Source organism: Lagopus muta, chromosome 1 (genome assembly GCF_023343835.1).
Source record: "Lagopus muta isolate bLagMut1 chromosome 1, bLagMut1 primary, whole genome shotgun sequence".
In the NCBI taxonomy this organism is placed as follows: domain Eukaryota; kingdom Metazoa; phylum Chordata; class Aves; order Galliformes; family Phasianidae; genus Lagopus; species Lagopus muta.
Window position 1 is genome coordinate 123,946,952 of NC_064433.1, and position 14,143 is coordinate 123,961,094.

The 14,143-nt window shown below is 39.4% G+C and overlaps 1 protein-coding gene and 1 long non-coding RNA gene across 4 annotated transcripts in view; one reads left to right on the forward strand and one right to left on the reverse strand.

Annotated features, from left to right (window-relative positions):
* The window catches only part of CLCN4 (chloride voltage-gated channel 4), a 43,119-nt gene that overhangs the window by 6,121 nt on the left and 22,855 nt on the right, over nt 1-14,143 (reverse strand). For all 3 annotated transcript variants that reach the window (XM_048934427.1, XM_048934429.1, XM_048934428.1), the window contains exons 5-10: nt 11,407-11,529; nt 9,312-9,518; nt 9,139-9,219; nt 8,060-8,605; nt 5,572-5,758; nt 2,536-2,934 (exon numbers count right to left, since the gene is read on the reverse strand). In XM_048934427.1, coding sequence (XP_048790384.1) covers nt 2,536-2,934; nt 5,572-5,758; nt 8,060-8,605; nt 9,139-9,219; nt 9,312-9,518; nt 11,407-11,529 — 1,543 coding nt within the window. The remainder of the gene's footprint in view (nt 1-2,535; nt 2,935-5,571; nt 5,759-8,059; nt 8,606-9,138; nt 9,220-9,311; nt 9,519-11,406; nt 11,530-14,143) is intronic.
* Nucleotides 2,651-5,561, forward strand: LOC125688395 (uncharacterized). Its single transcript, XR_007374713.1, has 3 exons — nt 2,651-2,734; nt 2,817-2,967; nt 3,964-5,561. It is a non-coding gene; the product is annotated as an uncharacterized LOC125688395 (long non-coding RNA).

Here is a 14,143-nt window from a genome sequence, read left to right on the forward strand (position 1 = left end):
TCGAATTTCCTTGAGATATTGTTTCCTTGATACATCTGAAGCAAATGATATTTTTAGACATATATACTTCTTCTTGTTTGAGATAATACTTTCCTAAATAAAAATGTGGCTCATTACATTCATTAACATCACTAATCCAATCTCTGTCAAATTCAGATGATATATAGTTTTCTCCATTGTGAGAATCACAACAGAAACTTCTATTGCATGCCTGAAGGAGAGGAATTCCAGTCATTTTGGTGCTGTGAACTTGCTACCCGATTTCTGAGTGGAGCTGAGAAAATCTGGGTGTTGTAAAAAAGCAGCAAAAGACTCATTCACATCCCAGTGACCTAGGAGATGTATGTGTGTTATTCTGTACTGGCACAACTCTGGGATCCAGGGTGAACTATGTAGTTTTGCACTTAATTCCTCAAGTAGAGTTTATGTACCCGAATTTTAAAAGGGCAGAAAAAATAAGCCTCCTGCTTAATGGAAAATAGCATAAGAAGGAAATCAGTCTGATACATTTTTTTCAACAAGTATTTGAACCTTTTCAAAAAGTCAAAAGCTTCAATACGTACTCTGATCAAACTATGAACTTTACACTACATTAGGAATTTACGTGATCAATATGAGCCTTGTGCTTTATAGTATGACTTTACAAGGATTCTTAGCACTGAAGTGATTTATTTTCTTGGTAGTGTTTACCTCATTTTTATTCATCATTACAGGTTACAATATTTGAGATGGATTTCCAAAGGATAAGCAACTTCTCTCTCCTCAGAACTAGTGTATCTTGTATTCGGTTCAGAGAGTTAAAGTTTTCTTCTTTTCCTCTTTCTTTTTTTTTTTCTTCTCTGTAGAAATTCTTGGAAATGGTAGGAATTATTATCTTTGATTAATAGAAGTTGCTTCTGTTCTTGAGAGGTACAGCAAATCAGACATACTCAAAGCATATGTATATATTCTTGGAGGTCATTTCCATCAATCAAAGTGCAGAAATCTGCTTCTGTGACTTGTAATGTGTAGACAGTAATGGTTTCCAACATGTTCCAGCTGCATTTTTTTCCTTTTAACGATCTTTGTCTTGTAATATTTCTGCAACTGGAGCAGTTTTGGCTCAACCCTAATATCACTATATTATATGATTCTCAACCTTCTCACCCCACATATTACAAGCCTTATTGCAATTTATAGGAATGATGCTAACTTTGTCTCATCTTGTTTTGATTCATACATCTAATTTCAAGTGTGAACATGCTGCATAGTTCTTTGATATATGATCTGTGGTAAGAGGTAACATTAATCAAAATTAACTCCCACCTTTTGATAAAAACCCTTGACAGCTAGGTATTTCCTTCCTGAGCATGCACCCAAAACAACAGGCACAAGTACTTCAGTTACCACTTTGCTGTTCCCAAGGCAGCAATGACTCTGGACAACAGTGATTAACCAAAGCCATGACTTCACTCCTGAAAGATAAACATCTCTCTAGAGAAATTTGAATGATATAGTACTTTTGAGCAAATTCAGTGGTATCATAAAAATGGTGGACTTTGTGTGCAGTCTCACTGGTTGGAGAATTTAGATTAAAGGTGAAACAGATGAACAGACGATTTTTGCAATCAGTGGGTAAGAAAAACAGATACAGATTAGCAAAAGGAGCAAGACAAATGGATGATAATGACTTTATAAAGTAATCTGTGCAGAAGGCTTTTGTCTTAGAGTGTGGATTAATTCTCCCAAATGTGAAATGGCCTCTCAAATTCAGGAGTTCGCAGCCTATGTTAACTATGTTGCTCTTCCAACTCTGCACTGGGGCAGGCACATTATAGAGGCCACCTGGCTTGTGTCCAAGACTCAGTCTTTTGTACAGAAGCTGGCCAAATGTAAAAAGAACTTTACGGAGTCAAGTACTGTAAAGCAGAAGTCATCTAAGGTGGACACGTATATTCTCAGAGTGTGACTGACGACTTAAGTTCGCCTGACTTACCTACCTGCTCAATAAGGAGGTACAGAGGGATGCAATCCTCCTGGAAGTGCTTTGGAGCAATGAGAAGTGGTATTGCTATTCACTTTACAAGGACCAGCACTAAGCATTCTAGAGATTGCTTAGTGCTCCACAGTTGTAAGAAAGAAATGGTGCGGAAGTAGATCATGAGGCAGAGAGCTGTATGTGAGCCAGGATTTTATGCAGGATTCAATAGTTATTGCCTTCATCTAAGAGGTCAGTTGTGTGAGGGAATCGAAGTACTTCTCCAGTGTATTCCCTCAGCCACCACACTGCAGATGCACAATTTGTCAAGCAAGAGAAAGCTGAGGCTTCTTAGTTGAAGTGCATTTATCTCTATATAAGTGTGACTTGTCATTGTATGGTGGCTAGTTCAAACTGAGGATGCATTCTGAGTGGCATAATGTTGTGAAAGAAGACATATAGTTGTGAGCCTGACTGCTTTTCAGACACTTCCACTTAACAGAAAATTGTGAATAACACAGTTAACATCCCACGTTACCAAAATCAAATTTACACGTATACTGATACTCTCTACTCACTTATTGCAAGAATGAGCTCTCGTCTTTGTGCAAATCCAATAAGTCTCTCCGAGTCTTTTGAGACCACAACTGGGAAGCCATTGTAGTCAGTCTCCTTAATTAATGTCTCAACATCCTCCACAGTCATGCTGTCCTGTGTCAGAACAGAAAGAGGAGCTTCACCACGTCTTGGTCTCATGACATCTGTTGCCAGAGTTCGGTGGGTGAATTCATCCTTCACATCTAGAAACGGGTAACCGTTGAGATGGATGTGAGCTTCATAGATCCCTTCTTTCCCAAAGGCATCTGCCACCCACTTGCTTGTGACAGCTGCAGCCATAAGAGGTACAATATACTCCAAGCCTCCAGTTAGCTCAAACATAATCACCACCAAAGAGACGGTCATTCGAGTAACACCACCTGGCAACAAAGAAAGCAGTCACTCAGTTCTCCGTAAGTATACCTACTAAGCAACTCATTTATTTTTTTGCTTCTTGCAGTTTAAAAGTTACAAAATTATTCATGCTAAATACTTTGCCCATATACTTTGTGAAGTATTTGGGGGCTTATTTAACTGAAGAAAGATATTTTTCATCTGCTGCAATTTTCATCAAAAAGATGGAGCAAAGTTGCTCAAGCCAAAGATGTAAACTTTGAAAAACAAAGAATTTATGCAACAAGACTGAGCTATCAATCCAGAAGGCATGCAAAAACTTCAGCTCTGCTGGATACTTGGGAAACTTACACTGAATCCTTCTGTTGACTTTCTAAAATAACTCCAAGAATTAGCAAAGTTCCATGGCTAAGACAGGCAGTATTACAGCTCTGGGAGCTTTGACAGCTGGCCTTCACATTGGGTTACCTATAGCATTCATACTGAAAAGAAATCTAAGCATTACCTTCAAGTGTGTCACAGTTACAAAATTTGAGGTATGGACAGTTTAGGGCCACTGCAAGCTACATTACATTAGTTTAATACACAGTTTGAACTGAGACAACTTGGTTTCAGGCCATTTAGGCATGCAGCTCTACATGCCTGAGTGTAGTTATAGTTATATTTTTCAATTCAGTCTTTTCATTTTATAAGCAAACTTCTTACTCTTTCAGTTTACATTAAAGGATAAATATAATCATATTTCTGCAGACAAGTGTGTATGTATTACTGAATTATTAGGTAACATTTCTTTGCCTCTGTTCAAAAGGTAAACGTAATAAATCCGCTATTTTTAGTCCTCACAATGCAACATCATTTTGGATGAGAGGAATCAGCAAACAGGTCATTTAACAATGTTTTTATTCTACAACATACACGAAAATTAAGTTTTTGATTATTTAACACGACAATCTGGATATAACTTTCGTCTCAGGAATGTCTTAATGACCGAGTCTGAGAAGTTGAGAGGAGATACCACTGTAAGGATCATTTAATACTTCCTTTGTTTCTTACAGCCTTTCCCTAAGCAAGACAGAACATTGGCCTTAAGAACAAGTGCTGACCATGCCATTGTATGTTTCAACATACTGCTAAAAGCACTGCACCTTGATTTGAACTTTTTAAAGAGGAAGTGACTGTTGGCCAGAGGATCAACTGGAATACCACAGCAAAAGTCGTGTTATTTATTTTGTGAACATTAAGATCATTTATGGATAAGAGAAAGTGCTTTCTGCTTGCTGAGACTAAGATTCATCCTAACTGTTGTTACATGTCTGCATTATAGCAGTCATCCAGATTGCTTTTATAGCCTCTGGAGAGAACAGTCACCATCAAGGATAAATTTGCCTGATGTCTTTTGCCAGATGAGACTGAACTTCACAGTATTTCATTTTTAATGTATGGACTGTGAAGGGTATCAATGCATCTCAGGTGTCAGTGTCTACATTACAGACTGTAAATTTAGACAAGCAAATCCCACCTTCAGTTCCCCAGTAAATGATCACACAAACAATCCTATTTCTTTAACAGGACACTCTGAAACTGAAATGTCTCCAGCTCTTCCCTGAGTGTATCTTTCCCACTGTTATTTCATCATCTTATGATTCTATCAATGATGATAACAAAAGGAGGTAAAACATGCACATACTGAAAGAGAAAGTCACGATAGGACAAAAATGCATTCAGATGGTGTTCTTCAACATTCCTGTTAGATTTATGACTAGAAATTTAATATGTGAGATATGGTTCAGTGACCTAGCGTTACTAGTTAACAGGTCATTCCTGTAAAATCCAACGAGTCCTAGCAATTTGATGTAATCAGATGTTGGCCTACAGCCAAAATGAAAACAAAAAGACAGCTCAGTTGATCAGAGTTTGACACACAGCCATAATAATGGCTGTTCTTTAAGTTCTTTACTAGGAGAGTGGTTAGGCCCTGGAACGGGCTGCCCAGGGAGGTTGTGGATGCCCCGTCCTTGGACGTGTTTAAGGCTAGGTTGGACGGGGTCCTGGGCAACCTGATCTGAATATGTATGTTTGGTGGCCCTGCCAGGCAGGGGGGTTGGAACTACATGATCCTTGGGGTCCCTTCCAACCCGGGTGATTCTGTGATTCTGTGTGATTCTGTGATAATACCCCAAGTTTTTACTTCTATGTAGCTTAGGATTTGGCCAGACCTGAGAATTTTATTCCCCTCAGTAGAGAGGGAACACAATCTAAACAAGAAGTAGCTTTACTCCAGCTACAGTGGATTTCATTATATCTACGGGAAAAAGCAAGCAACCAGCATAAATTACCACCATCACTCCTCCTTGGAGATCCATAGCCTAACTTTATTTTATTTTCCTCATTTGTGCACTATTGGCAGATCACAAAGAGTAGGCACTGGTGACTGCAAGTCTCTCTTGTTGACTTGTCTACACGTGTAGAGAACTCTTGTTGCCTTCTCTCTTGTAAACCACTGGGGAGACCCTTTGAAGAAGCTTCCCATGCTTCAGCCCGTCACATTATTACATTCAGAAACACCAGCATGAAACCTAACACAGACACAATACCCACTTAAGCAATTTGTAGGTTCCCAAGTAGTGGTGTTACCCATGCACAATGATCAGCATGTACTGTACCCAAGCAAGCAGCCGCTCCCACCATAGCATAAAGTCCTGGCGTGACGCAGTCTGCCCCAGGTCTGCACCAGTTCCTGAAGATGATCCAGTCATGATGGTGATAGGCCAACTGCTCTACTCCAATTCCAACCATCCTGCCAGCCATGGCTCCAACAGCCATACTGGGAATGAAAAGGCCTGAAGGAATCTTGAATAAAATATAGAAGCATGAGAACACTGGCAAAAAAAAGATCAGTAATGAAATTATACATCAAGCAATTAATTATTTATTTTTGGCAATAAGAAAACCCATTTCCATTATTAAAAGCTAGATCAGAAGGTCATAGTTTTTTTGGCAGCTTATAGTGATGTTCCTTATGTTTTTCCATAGGTTTATACAGTGACTTTGCATGGCTGCATGAATATTAATAGCTTTATATAATTCAAATGCATTTTAGAAGCCATTTGGAACTCTTCCTGCAGCATCACACTGAATTTGACAGTTAAATGGTGGTTTTGAGTCATAGTCTGATTTTAAAGTAAAGATATTCCTGGTTTTTCATTTATTGCTTCCTCATCAGGAGCTACTGATGGCTGTGTCAAGGGCTTGAGAATAAGCTTAACTGAAAATCATGTCTTGAGTTCAGTCTCTATCACGTGAAGTATTTTACAGCTTTGTTACTAGTCCTTCAGGCTAAATCAAACCAGATTTTAAATTAAATGTCAAACAGAATAAAAATTTAAGGATAGGAGGCCGAGTGCTCAGAAGCAGATATTTCTTCATCTCAGATTGCTATGTATTTTCCTGGAAGATTTATGAATCATTTCCTTTTTGTCTGCTAAACACCAAAGTCACAGATCACTAAAAAAAAAACAGTATTGAAACCAAACCAAACAAACAAACAAAAAAAAAGCAAACACACAAACTACCACAAAAACAACAGGCCATTTTTCTTCATCTAAGTGAACTTTTTCTCAGATGTCAAATTGGAGACAAATTTCCTGGTGGAGAAGGCAACTCAGAATGATTGCAAAGAGCCCGCAAGCATCAAGTTTGAGGTTTTTAAAGAAAGATTTTTCTATGATGTTTTTATATGATTCTGAAATTATACCTTGAGCTTCCTAGAGAGCTAAACTAACAGTCTTTGTCCAGATGCTGGAGCTATCTCATCCCCAATGTACTGTTAGTTTTCCTGATACAGTCAAATTGAGCCTTCTAAATTTGCTGGATATGGCAATTTTATCTGTTCTTTTTCAGAAGATTTGAAACTATCAGTTGCTACTAACAACTTTTAAATAGATCAAATTAAGAATTACATGCCAAATAAAGAACCAAAATCAGAAGTTTTAGATAATAACCAAGTTTAGCAAAAACTGGCTCCCAGCACCAGCACAAATCACGGTCTGTAGTGAAGGGCATCTCTTTTCAAGTCCTTCCCCTTTATCCCCTTTGGATATCTTTAATATCCAAGCACTCCTAAACTCTCACTCATTCTCCTTGCTCGAGAAATCAGCTGGACTTAGCCACCCATTCTGACTGACCTGAGCCCCACTCAGTTCTTGTCATCAATGGGGGCCCAACTGGAGAAAACATGAAAGAAATACAAAATTCAAAAAAAAAAAGATTTTTTTTTTGGAAACTGGCCTTCTAGAGCATAGTTTTCCAGTTATTCTGAGTTTTCTCAGAATAACTTCATATCATCTGCTGCAGTCAGATCTGGAATTACATGCTCAGATAACAGGAGATGTAGACAGACAGATACGTTTTTATATAGGCTCCAGCACCCAGATATGCAGAACTCTCTGCAATCGGCTTTGTATATACTGAAAGCTTGGATAAATTGTTCTTGAATCCTTCATCACCCATTTATGGGGAGAAGAAGGATTGGAAGAAAAAGCTGTGAGTCTAGAATAATCAAATTATATATCCATCAGTCCTCCCACTCCCTCTTTTTTCCAGGCTAATGTGCTTAAAGAGATTCAAAGACAGAAGTTTTCACCTACTTTTAAATCTTAGTTAAGTTTTAAATGTGTAAATCTGTAAACTGAGAACTATTACTTCCCTGAGCATAGTTAGCTTGAGGCACATTAAGACATTAATCCAACAAGACAAACAACAATGTAAACAGTCCATATTTCTGACAGAGCTGAAAGACAGCTGCAGTGGAAATCATGCTGAATTTGCTCCTTTGCAGCAGTCAATTTAAATACTCTTCCAAATATCTTTTTCACTTAATAAAACTGGAGTTAACTAAAAGGTGCAAAAATGCAGGACTTGTCGCTTTGCTGCAATTGTGCCCTGCAGAGAAAGGTTTTGGCAGGCCAGTGGAGCACTAGGCATCACAGTGGCCCACACATGGCTGAAGGTAAGTCAGAGGCACCCAAACCATGTGATACAGACTTGAACTGCTGACTGCAACCCATTTGTGGCTTGGGACATATAGACAGCATCGTTCAGCACACTACATGAGAAGTGCCACAGTGAGCTCTTCACCAGTCCCCAGTTTACCTTCATGCCGAAAGTGAATATTGTGATGACAATTTTAAACACCAGAGCCAAGGCGAGCTGCCACATGGCAGTGTAGACTCCAGGGCCAGCAGGTCTGTCAGGAATGTCATCCACTGGCCGGGTCATGTTTGGGTCATTGATGTAGTCGCAGAGCTGGGAGGACTCCAGAGCACCGCAGTCATTGAAGAGCTCTGAGATCAGCTCACTGGTGCTCCTCCGGGTGTACGGGTTGGGGTAGGCGATGATGGCAGTGATGGCTGTTATCACAATAACTTCCAGGACCGGGTATTTCCCAAGCCTGGTGGTTTTTCGCCTCCTACACCAGGCAATGTTGCAGCGGATAAAGAGGGTCCCCCAGAGGCCACCGAAGACGCCAAGAAGGATAAAGGGGAAGAGCTCAGCCATGTACCAGGGGGTATGGTACTCCACGTAGAAAAGGACCAGTCGGCTATTTCCAAAAGGATTGATGGACCTCAGTGTGAAGGCAGCCACAAGAGCAGCGAAAAATGACCTCCAGAGGGTTTTCAGGGGAAAGTAATAGCTGACCTAAAATCAGAGACAAGCAAACTTCATTGAGTGTGTCAGAGGTTGGTGGCTTTAGTTATTCATTGGAGTACAGCAGGCTGCTGTAGTTTGTTCCTTCTGTGACTCTGCATCTGACTGTACTAGGAACACCAGATGTTACGGCAGCCAGAACATGTTCACAAAGGTATTAGAAAGGGCATTTTGAGGTTTGGATGTGGAGCAGCAATCGATGAAAAATCAATAAATCTAAATTTAAAGAAAGTAAAACAGATGCTTCATAGGTCTGCCCATGCAACAGTTACCTTAAAGCCATAGAAAGCTCAGCACAATGACACATTTACAGACTGAATCACATTTTTCCAGAAAAACAGTGACCTTCTTTTATTTGAATTATGCTAAAATACCTGGCTAAATCTTATTACTAACAATCAAAGTTTATTTTTGCTTTACAAGAAAAATAACCATATAAATATTTGAAAAATAAAATGAATCTTAGAAAAAGGCATCAAAAGAAGATATGTATTTATTGAAACAAATTAATTGCCAGCTCTCACCTCTTCCAGGCTAAAAAGTACACCTCCAATTGGAGCCCCAAAGGCAACAGAAACTCCTGCAGCTGCTGCAGCTGAAAGAACCTACAAAACAAACATTAATGTACAAAGCGTGAGTCCTTTGAAACACTGAGTATCTGGAAAGGGAAATAAAGGATGATTTGAGCCAACCTCACCTCTCTTCTTTTTCCTTCGTTCTTGCTGTACTTGGAGAAGAGGCTGCTGAAGAAGTTTCCGCAGCAACAGGCCACGTGGACTAAGGGCCCTTCTTTCCCAAGACTGAGGCCTGAAGATACCACCAGAACCAAGGTGACTGTTTTAATCAAAAGTGTCCACTTTCCCAGGTAGCCCCTAATAATGAACCCACTCAAGATGGTTTTTATCTGGAAAGCAGGAAGAACATGTTGAAGAGAAACCTTTTCTACTCTGAATTTGCAAATTGAGTTAAAACCTCAGCGGAGTTAAAAATCACAGATTGCTTGGGAAGAGACAGTGATGGAGGGAAAGAAGTCCTAGGTAGGGCAGCTATCCCACAGTGTACCTGAACAGGGGGGAAGTGTTACTGTTATTATGGGTGTTCCCCTGAGTTGGTAAGGAGTCTCATACAGATCAACAGAAACATGAAACTCTTACATATCTTCTTGGCTTACAGGATCAGAGTTAAACTCGACTGAACTATAACAAAGCAGAGAAAAAAAGCAAATAAACAATCACAAGCCATTTCCAGTTAAAACAAGAAATAAAATGTTTTAAATATTTGGAATGGCCGTGACGTAAAAGCATATAAGTATTATGAAATTAGAAAGCCCAAAAGATCTGATTTTTACACATTTTCTCTTAATTTGGCATGTGAGTGGCTAGGACAGAGCACAGTGCACATGCATTAAACAGAGACTGCACGGGGATTTAAGTTTGGAAACCAGCCCTGGAAACAGACTAGAGTTGAGTGCCACTGTCACGTGTTTCCCCACGCAGAAACAATGACAGTGGGGATTGGAAAGCCCTGTCCACTTTTAGCAGCAGTCCACTTTTAGGACTTCTCCCACTTCAGCAGTGGGAACAAGAATGAGGAGTTGTATTGTCATTGCAAGTCAAACTTTATGGACTATGGTTTTAAAAAAGTAATTAAGACTGAGCATGTTTAAATAAGTCATTTTGGTGGATTCATCTTAACAGGAAATACAGTTGAAAGCATTTCTTGCAATCAAATATAGGTATCAAGTAAAACTGATTTTGAATGGTTCTGAAATTTATTTTCTATAAACCAGATTTAATTATGAAAACTTTATAAGACTACTTAGAGATGTATCAAATACATTACAAACATGTGACTACTTTGAAACATGGAAATTATTTAAACGTTTCAAATTATTTGCAGGATTTTTTTCCTTATTGGCTATGGAATATTTTCCTTCTTCTCCTACGGATAAAGAACTAGCCTAGTCTAGTATTAGATATGGAGCAGGGGTTTGGAGCATGATGATCCTTGAGGTCCCTTCCAACACAAGCCATTCTATGATTCTATGAAAGAAAGTATGTACAGATTTCTAAAATTTAAACCGTTGGCTCTTTTGGATATTGTTAAGTAATAATCTCCATAGTTTTATAGCACTTTAAATGAAAGACTGCTCTGATTTCAAAAACTGTGAGTAGTTATACTACTTTAATTGCAGGGGTCCCCGCTTCAACGACTACATCTGGGCTTAAGCTCAAAACATTAAAACTGATCAGAGATTCTAGCTGTCGTAATGTCATATCAGCATGACATTGTGAATAAGGACACAATTTGCAGCCAGGCATTTTTCAGACACCTCAAATGGTGGGCATCCCAAATCTTCAGTTACTCAGGAAATCTTAGGTTTGTTGTCCTCTCCCTTTACTTTAGTTTGCTCTTGCTTAAAGTATAACCTAAGAATTTCTGCTGTTTATACCCGGCCCAAGTACTTTCATCCAAGGAAAGCACAGTATAATCTCTTAGTGAGTAGTCACAAAAAATTGGACTTCATAAACTGATGACAGGGAGCTGTCGATTTTTAATTCAATATACATTCTTCTTCACTGCCAGAGGTTAACAAGTCACAGTGGCATTTGAACATTTTCTACTATGTAAAACTCTGATTGTTACCATGAACACAGGTTAGACAAAGGAATGAAGACACATGAGGTTTATTCCTATGCTACCTCATAGTACAGTTCTGGAAGAAGAAAAGGTAGCAAATGATCTTTTCTTTGGCTCAGTTTTTAGATATTCATCTGTAAAGAGAAACTCACCTCTGGGATTCCGGAGCCGCAAGCATAGGGAGCAAACACCCTGACCAGGGAGACTGCCAGGAAAGCAAAACATAGAGCCCACAGAATGTACAGAAAATAGTTCAGAATGTAAGCACTCGCACCCTAGAAAAATAACAGCAATAAACATAGTTAGACAAATACAGGATAGTAAGTGCCATGTTTCTTCTAGAGACGAGGGTGGCATGAAGCCTGGTCTTTTCATTTACATGCTAGTTGCTGCTTTGTATCAGGAAGGACAGATGACCTCATATGCTCCAAAAAATTTACTACCCACATGAAGAAGCAGCATTCTAATATATATATCTAACCCCATCCATTCAGTTTGGGAAGGACATAAAGGGCATTCAAAGAGCAGCTCTCCATACAAATGCTGATCTTTTCAAACTTTATCCCTGTGTATATCAGTGGCCAGTTCAGCTCACAGAGTAGAAGGGTGAAAGCATAAATAAATCCTTTCTTTCTATACGATACCATCTATGATAGAGTGAAAATCATTTGAAAACACAGTATCTTGACAAACATATCACATATCCTTGATATTTTAAAAGTATTCCAGTCATTAATTAAAGCCATCTGCATATTGAAACATAAACATATTTAATTTACTGACAGAATGGAAACAGTAGTGATCATGAGCTGTGGCTGACTGTTCAGGACCATAGTGAAAGCACAGTTGGCAGTGCCCTGCAAGTTTTTCTGTCATTCTCCATGACCAAGTCGAAATCGTTGTTCAAGGTTGTCTTAAATTACTCCTCCCTCTTAACAAGCATCATTATTAGATAAATTTCAAAATCCACACCTACACAGACAAAAGAGAACTTAGTTGAAGAAACTGGACTGATGCAAGGAGGTTTATTTTTCAAACAATCTCCTGCAACATGACACTACAGAACAAAAAACAAGATGAAACTCAGTGCATGAGCTGGTATGAATTCTTCACCTCTCAGTGAACTCTTCCTACCGGATGCAAGCCCAGCTGCTGAAGAACATCAAGGCACTTTGCTCTTACAGGACAGCAGCATGGATATCAACATTGCGGTAAATCAAGTAGGAAAACAGGCTTTAATCAGTTGTATCGTATCTTCTGTTAATAGAGTTGGCCAGACCCAGTTTCCAGTCATTAAAAAAACCCTAGCACTGTGAAGTGTCTCTGTTTGTAAGCTTGAAAGAAACCAACGCTTAAAAACACGAATCCTTGCTAAGCCTCATTTTCCTGATCTCTACCCAATTGAAAAAACAGCAAGGAAACCACTGCCCTTAATCTTGTGGATATATTTGAAAGGGCAATTTGTTAAGTTCCTCTTACGCTTGCTGACATTAGCAGCTGGCCTTGCTAATAAAAACAGTACAATACCATCCTGCAGTGCTCTGAGAACCTAGCAGTCATGGATCTGACACTCACAGTTGATTGACATCTGTCTACAGCAATCATGGATGTATGTTGCTGCAGCTGAAGACAGCCTTGTTTCTTCATGAGTGTTTTCTCCTAGTGCTTTCAATTACAAACAGCTAAGGCAATATTTACTCTTCCTCCAAAGAAAACTGGATATGTTGTCCCAGGACAAAATACTGTGAACCTGGCTTAGCTCCAAAGACTAATGCCATCACAAAAATGTGGCCCTACAACACTGACATAAAGCTGCAGTTCTGATTCTAAATTCACTTTAGAATTTTCACATGAAAACTATATCAGCTCATTACTGCAGTCACACATATACCTACTGCATTGTGGCAAGACCTCACAAGATTCTACGTGGCCAGTTCAGTCTTATCCCTAAGGACAGCCCTCACTGTTACATTTTCCAGATATCTGTTTTCCTACAGATCCAATTGCAGCGGTTTCTAATGATTAAAAATAATAAATCCTTTGGGAAGTGAAGTAGTAGGAACTCAGTATAGCAAATGGGTCATTTCTCATTCATTATATGCATTGAACCAGAAAAACATCTATACTGGAATCAGAGACTGAAAAAGCTCATCAGTGGAGATGATCCTGCTAACATCTTTTCCAGCAGTGGCTCTGAGGACTCACCCTGGCAGCAATAGTGATGAAGAAGCAGTGGAACAGAGCAAAACTTTATATTTTAGTTTACAACTACCTAGCAACATTTCAGATCTGGTTTCAGTCCAGATTAGGTACAAACTGAACATAATTGAAAACAATTCTCACAAATTTAAAATTTTGAAATAAAACACATCCCTCAGGATGCCATCCATTGCTGGCCAATGCTTGTTTTCATACAGGCAAAGAGCTCTATTCTGACTCAACTTAGGATGTCATAGCTTGCAGACTTCCTCCTATGGACTTTATAGCAATATGCATCCTTAAGGTTCAGTACTGACAGATTCAAGGCTGCAAAATTGGGAAGTGGGTCCAAGATGTAGAGAGGCTTCCTTGGCTTGCAACCTTGACGACAGGAGATCCAGCAGCTTGGGCACAGTCCCGGGCAACCTGCTGTAGGTGGCCCTGCTTGAGCAGGCCTACACCAGATTATCTCCAGAGGTCCCTTCCAATCTCAACCATCTGGTAAGCCAGTAATAATCATGATCCAGTATCATGAGCCATGGAAGACATGTGGTCCTTCCCTCTAGCTTGGGTAGACATGAAGTGTTAGAATATAGGGCCCTCAGCTCCAGTGTAGTTGAAGGGCCAAGCTGCATTGGCAGAAGCTCGGAGGCACCAGATGTTGGCTAGAGATCTAGCTGAATTGGGTGG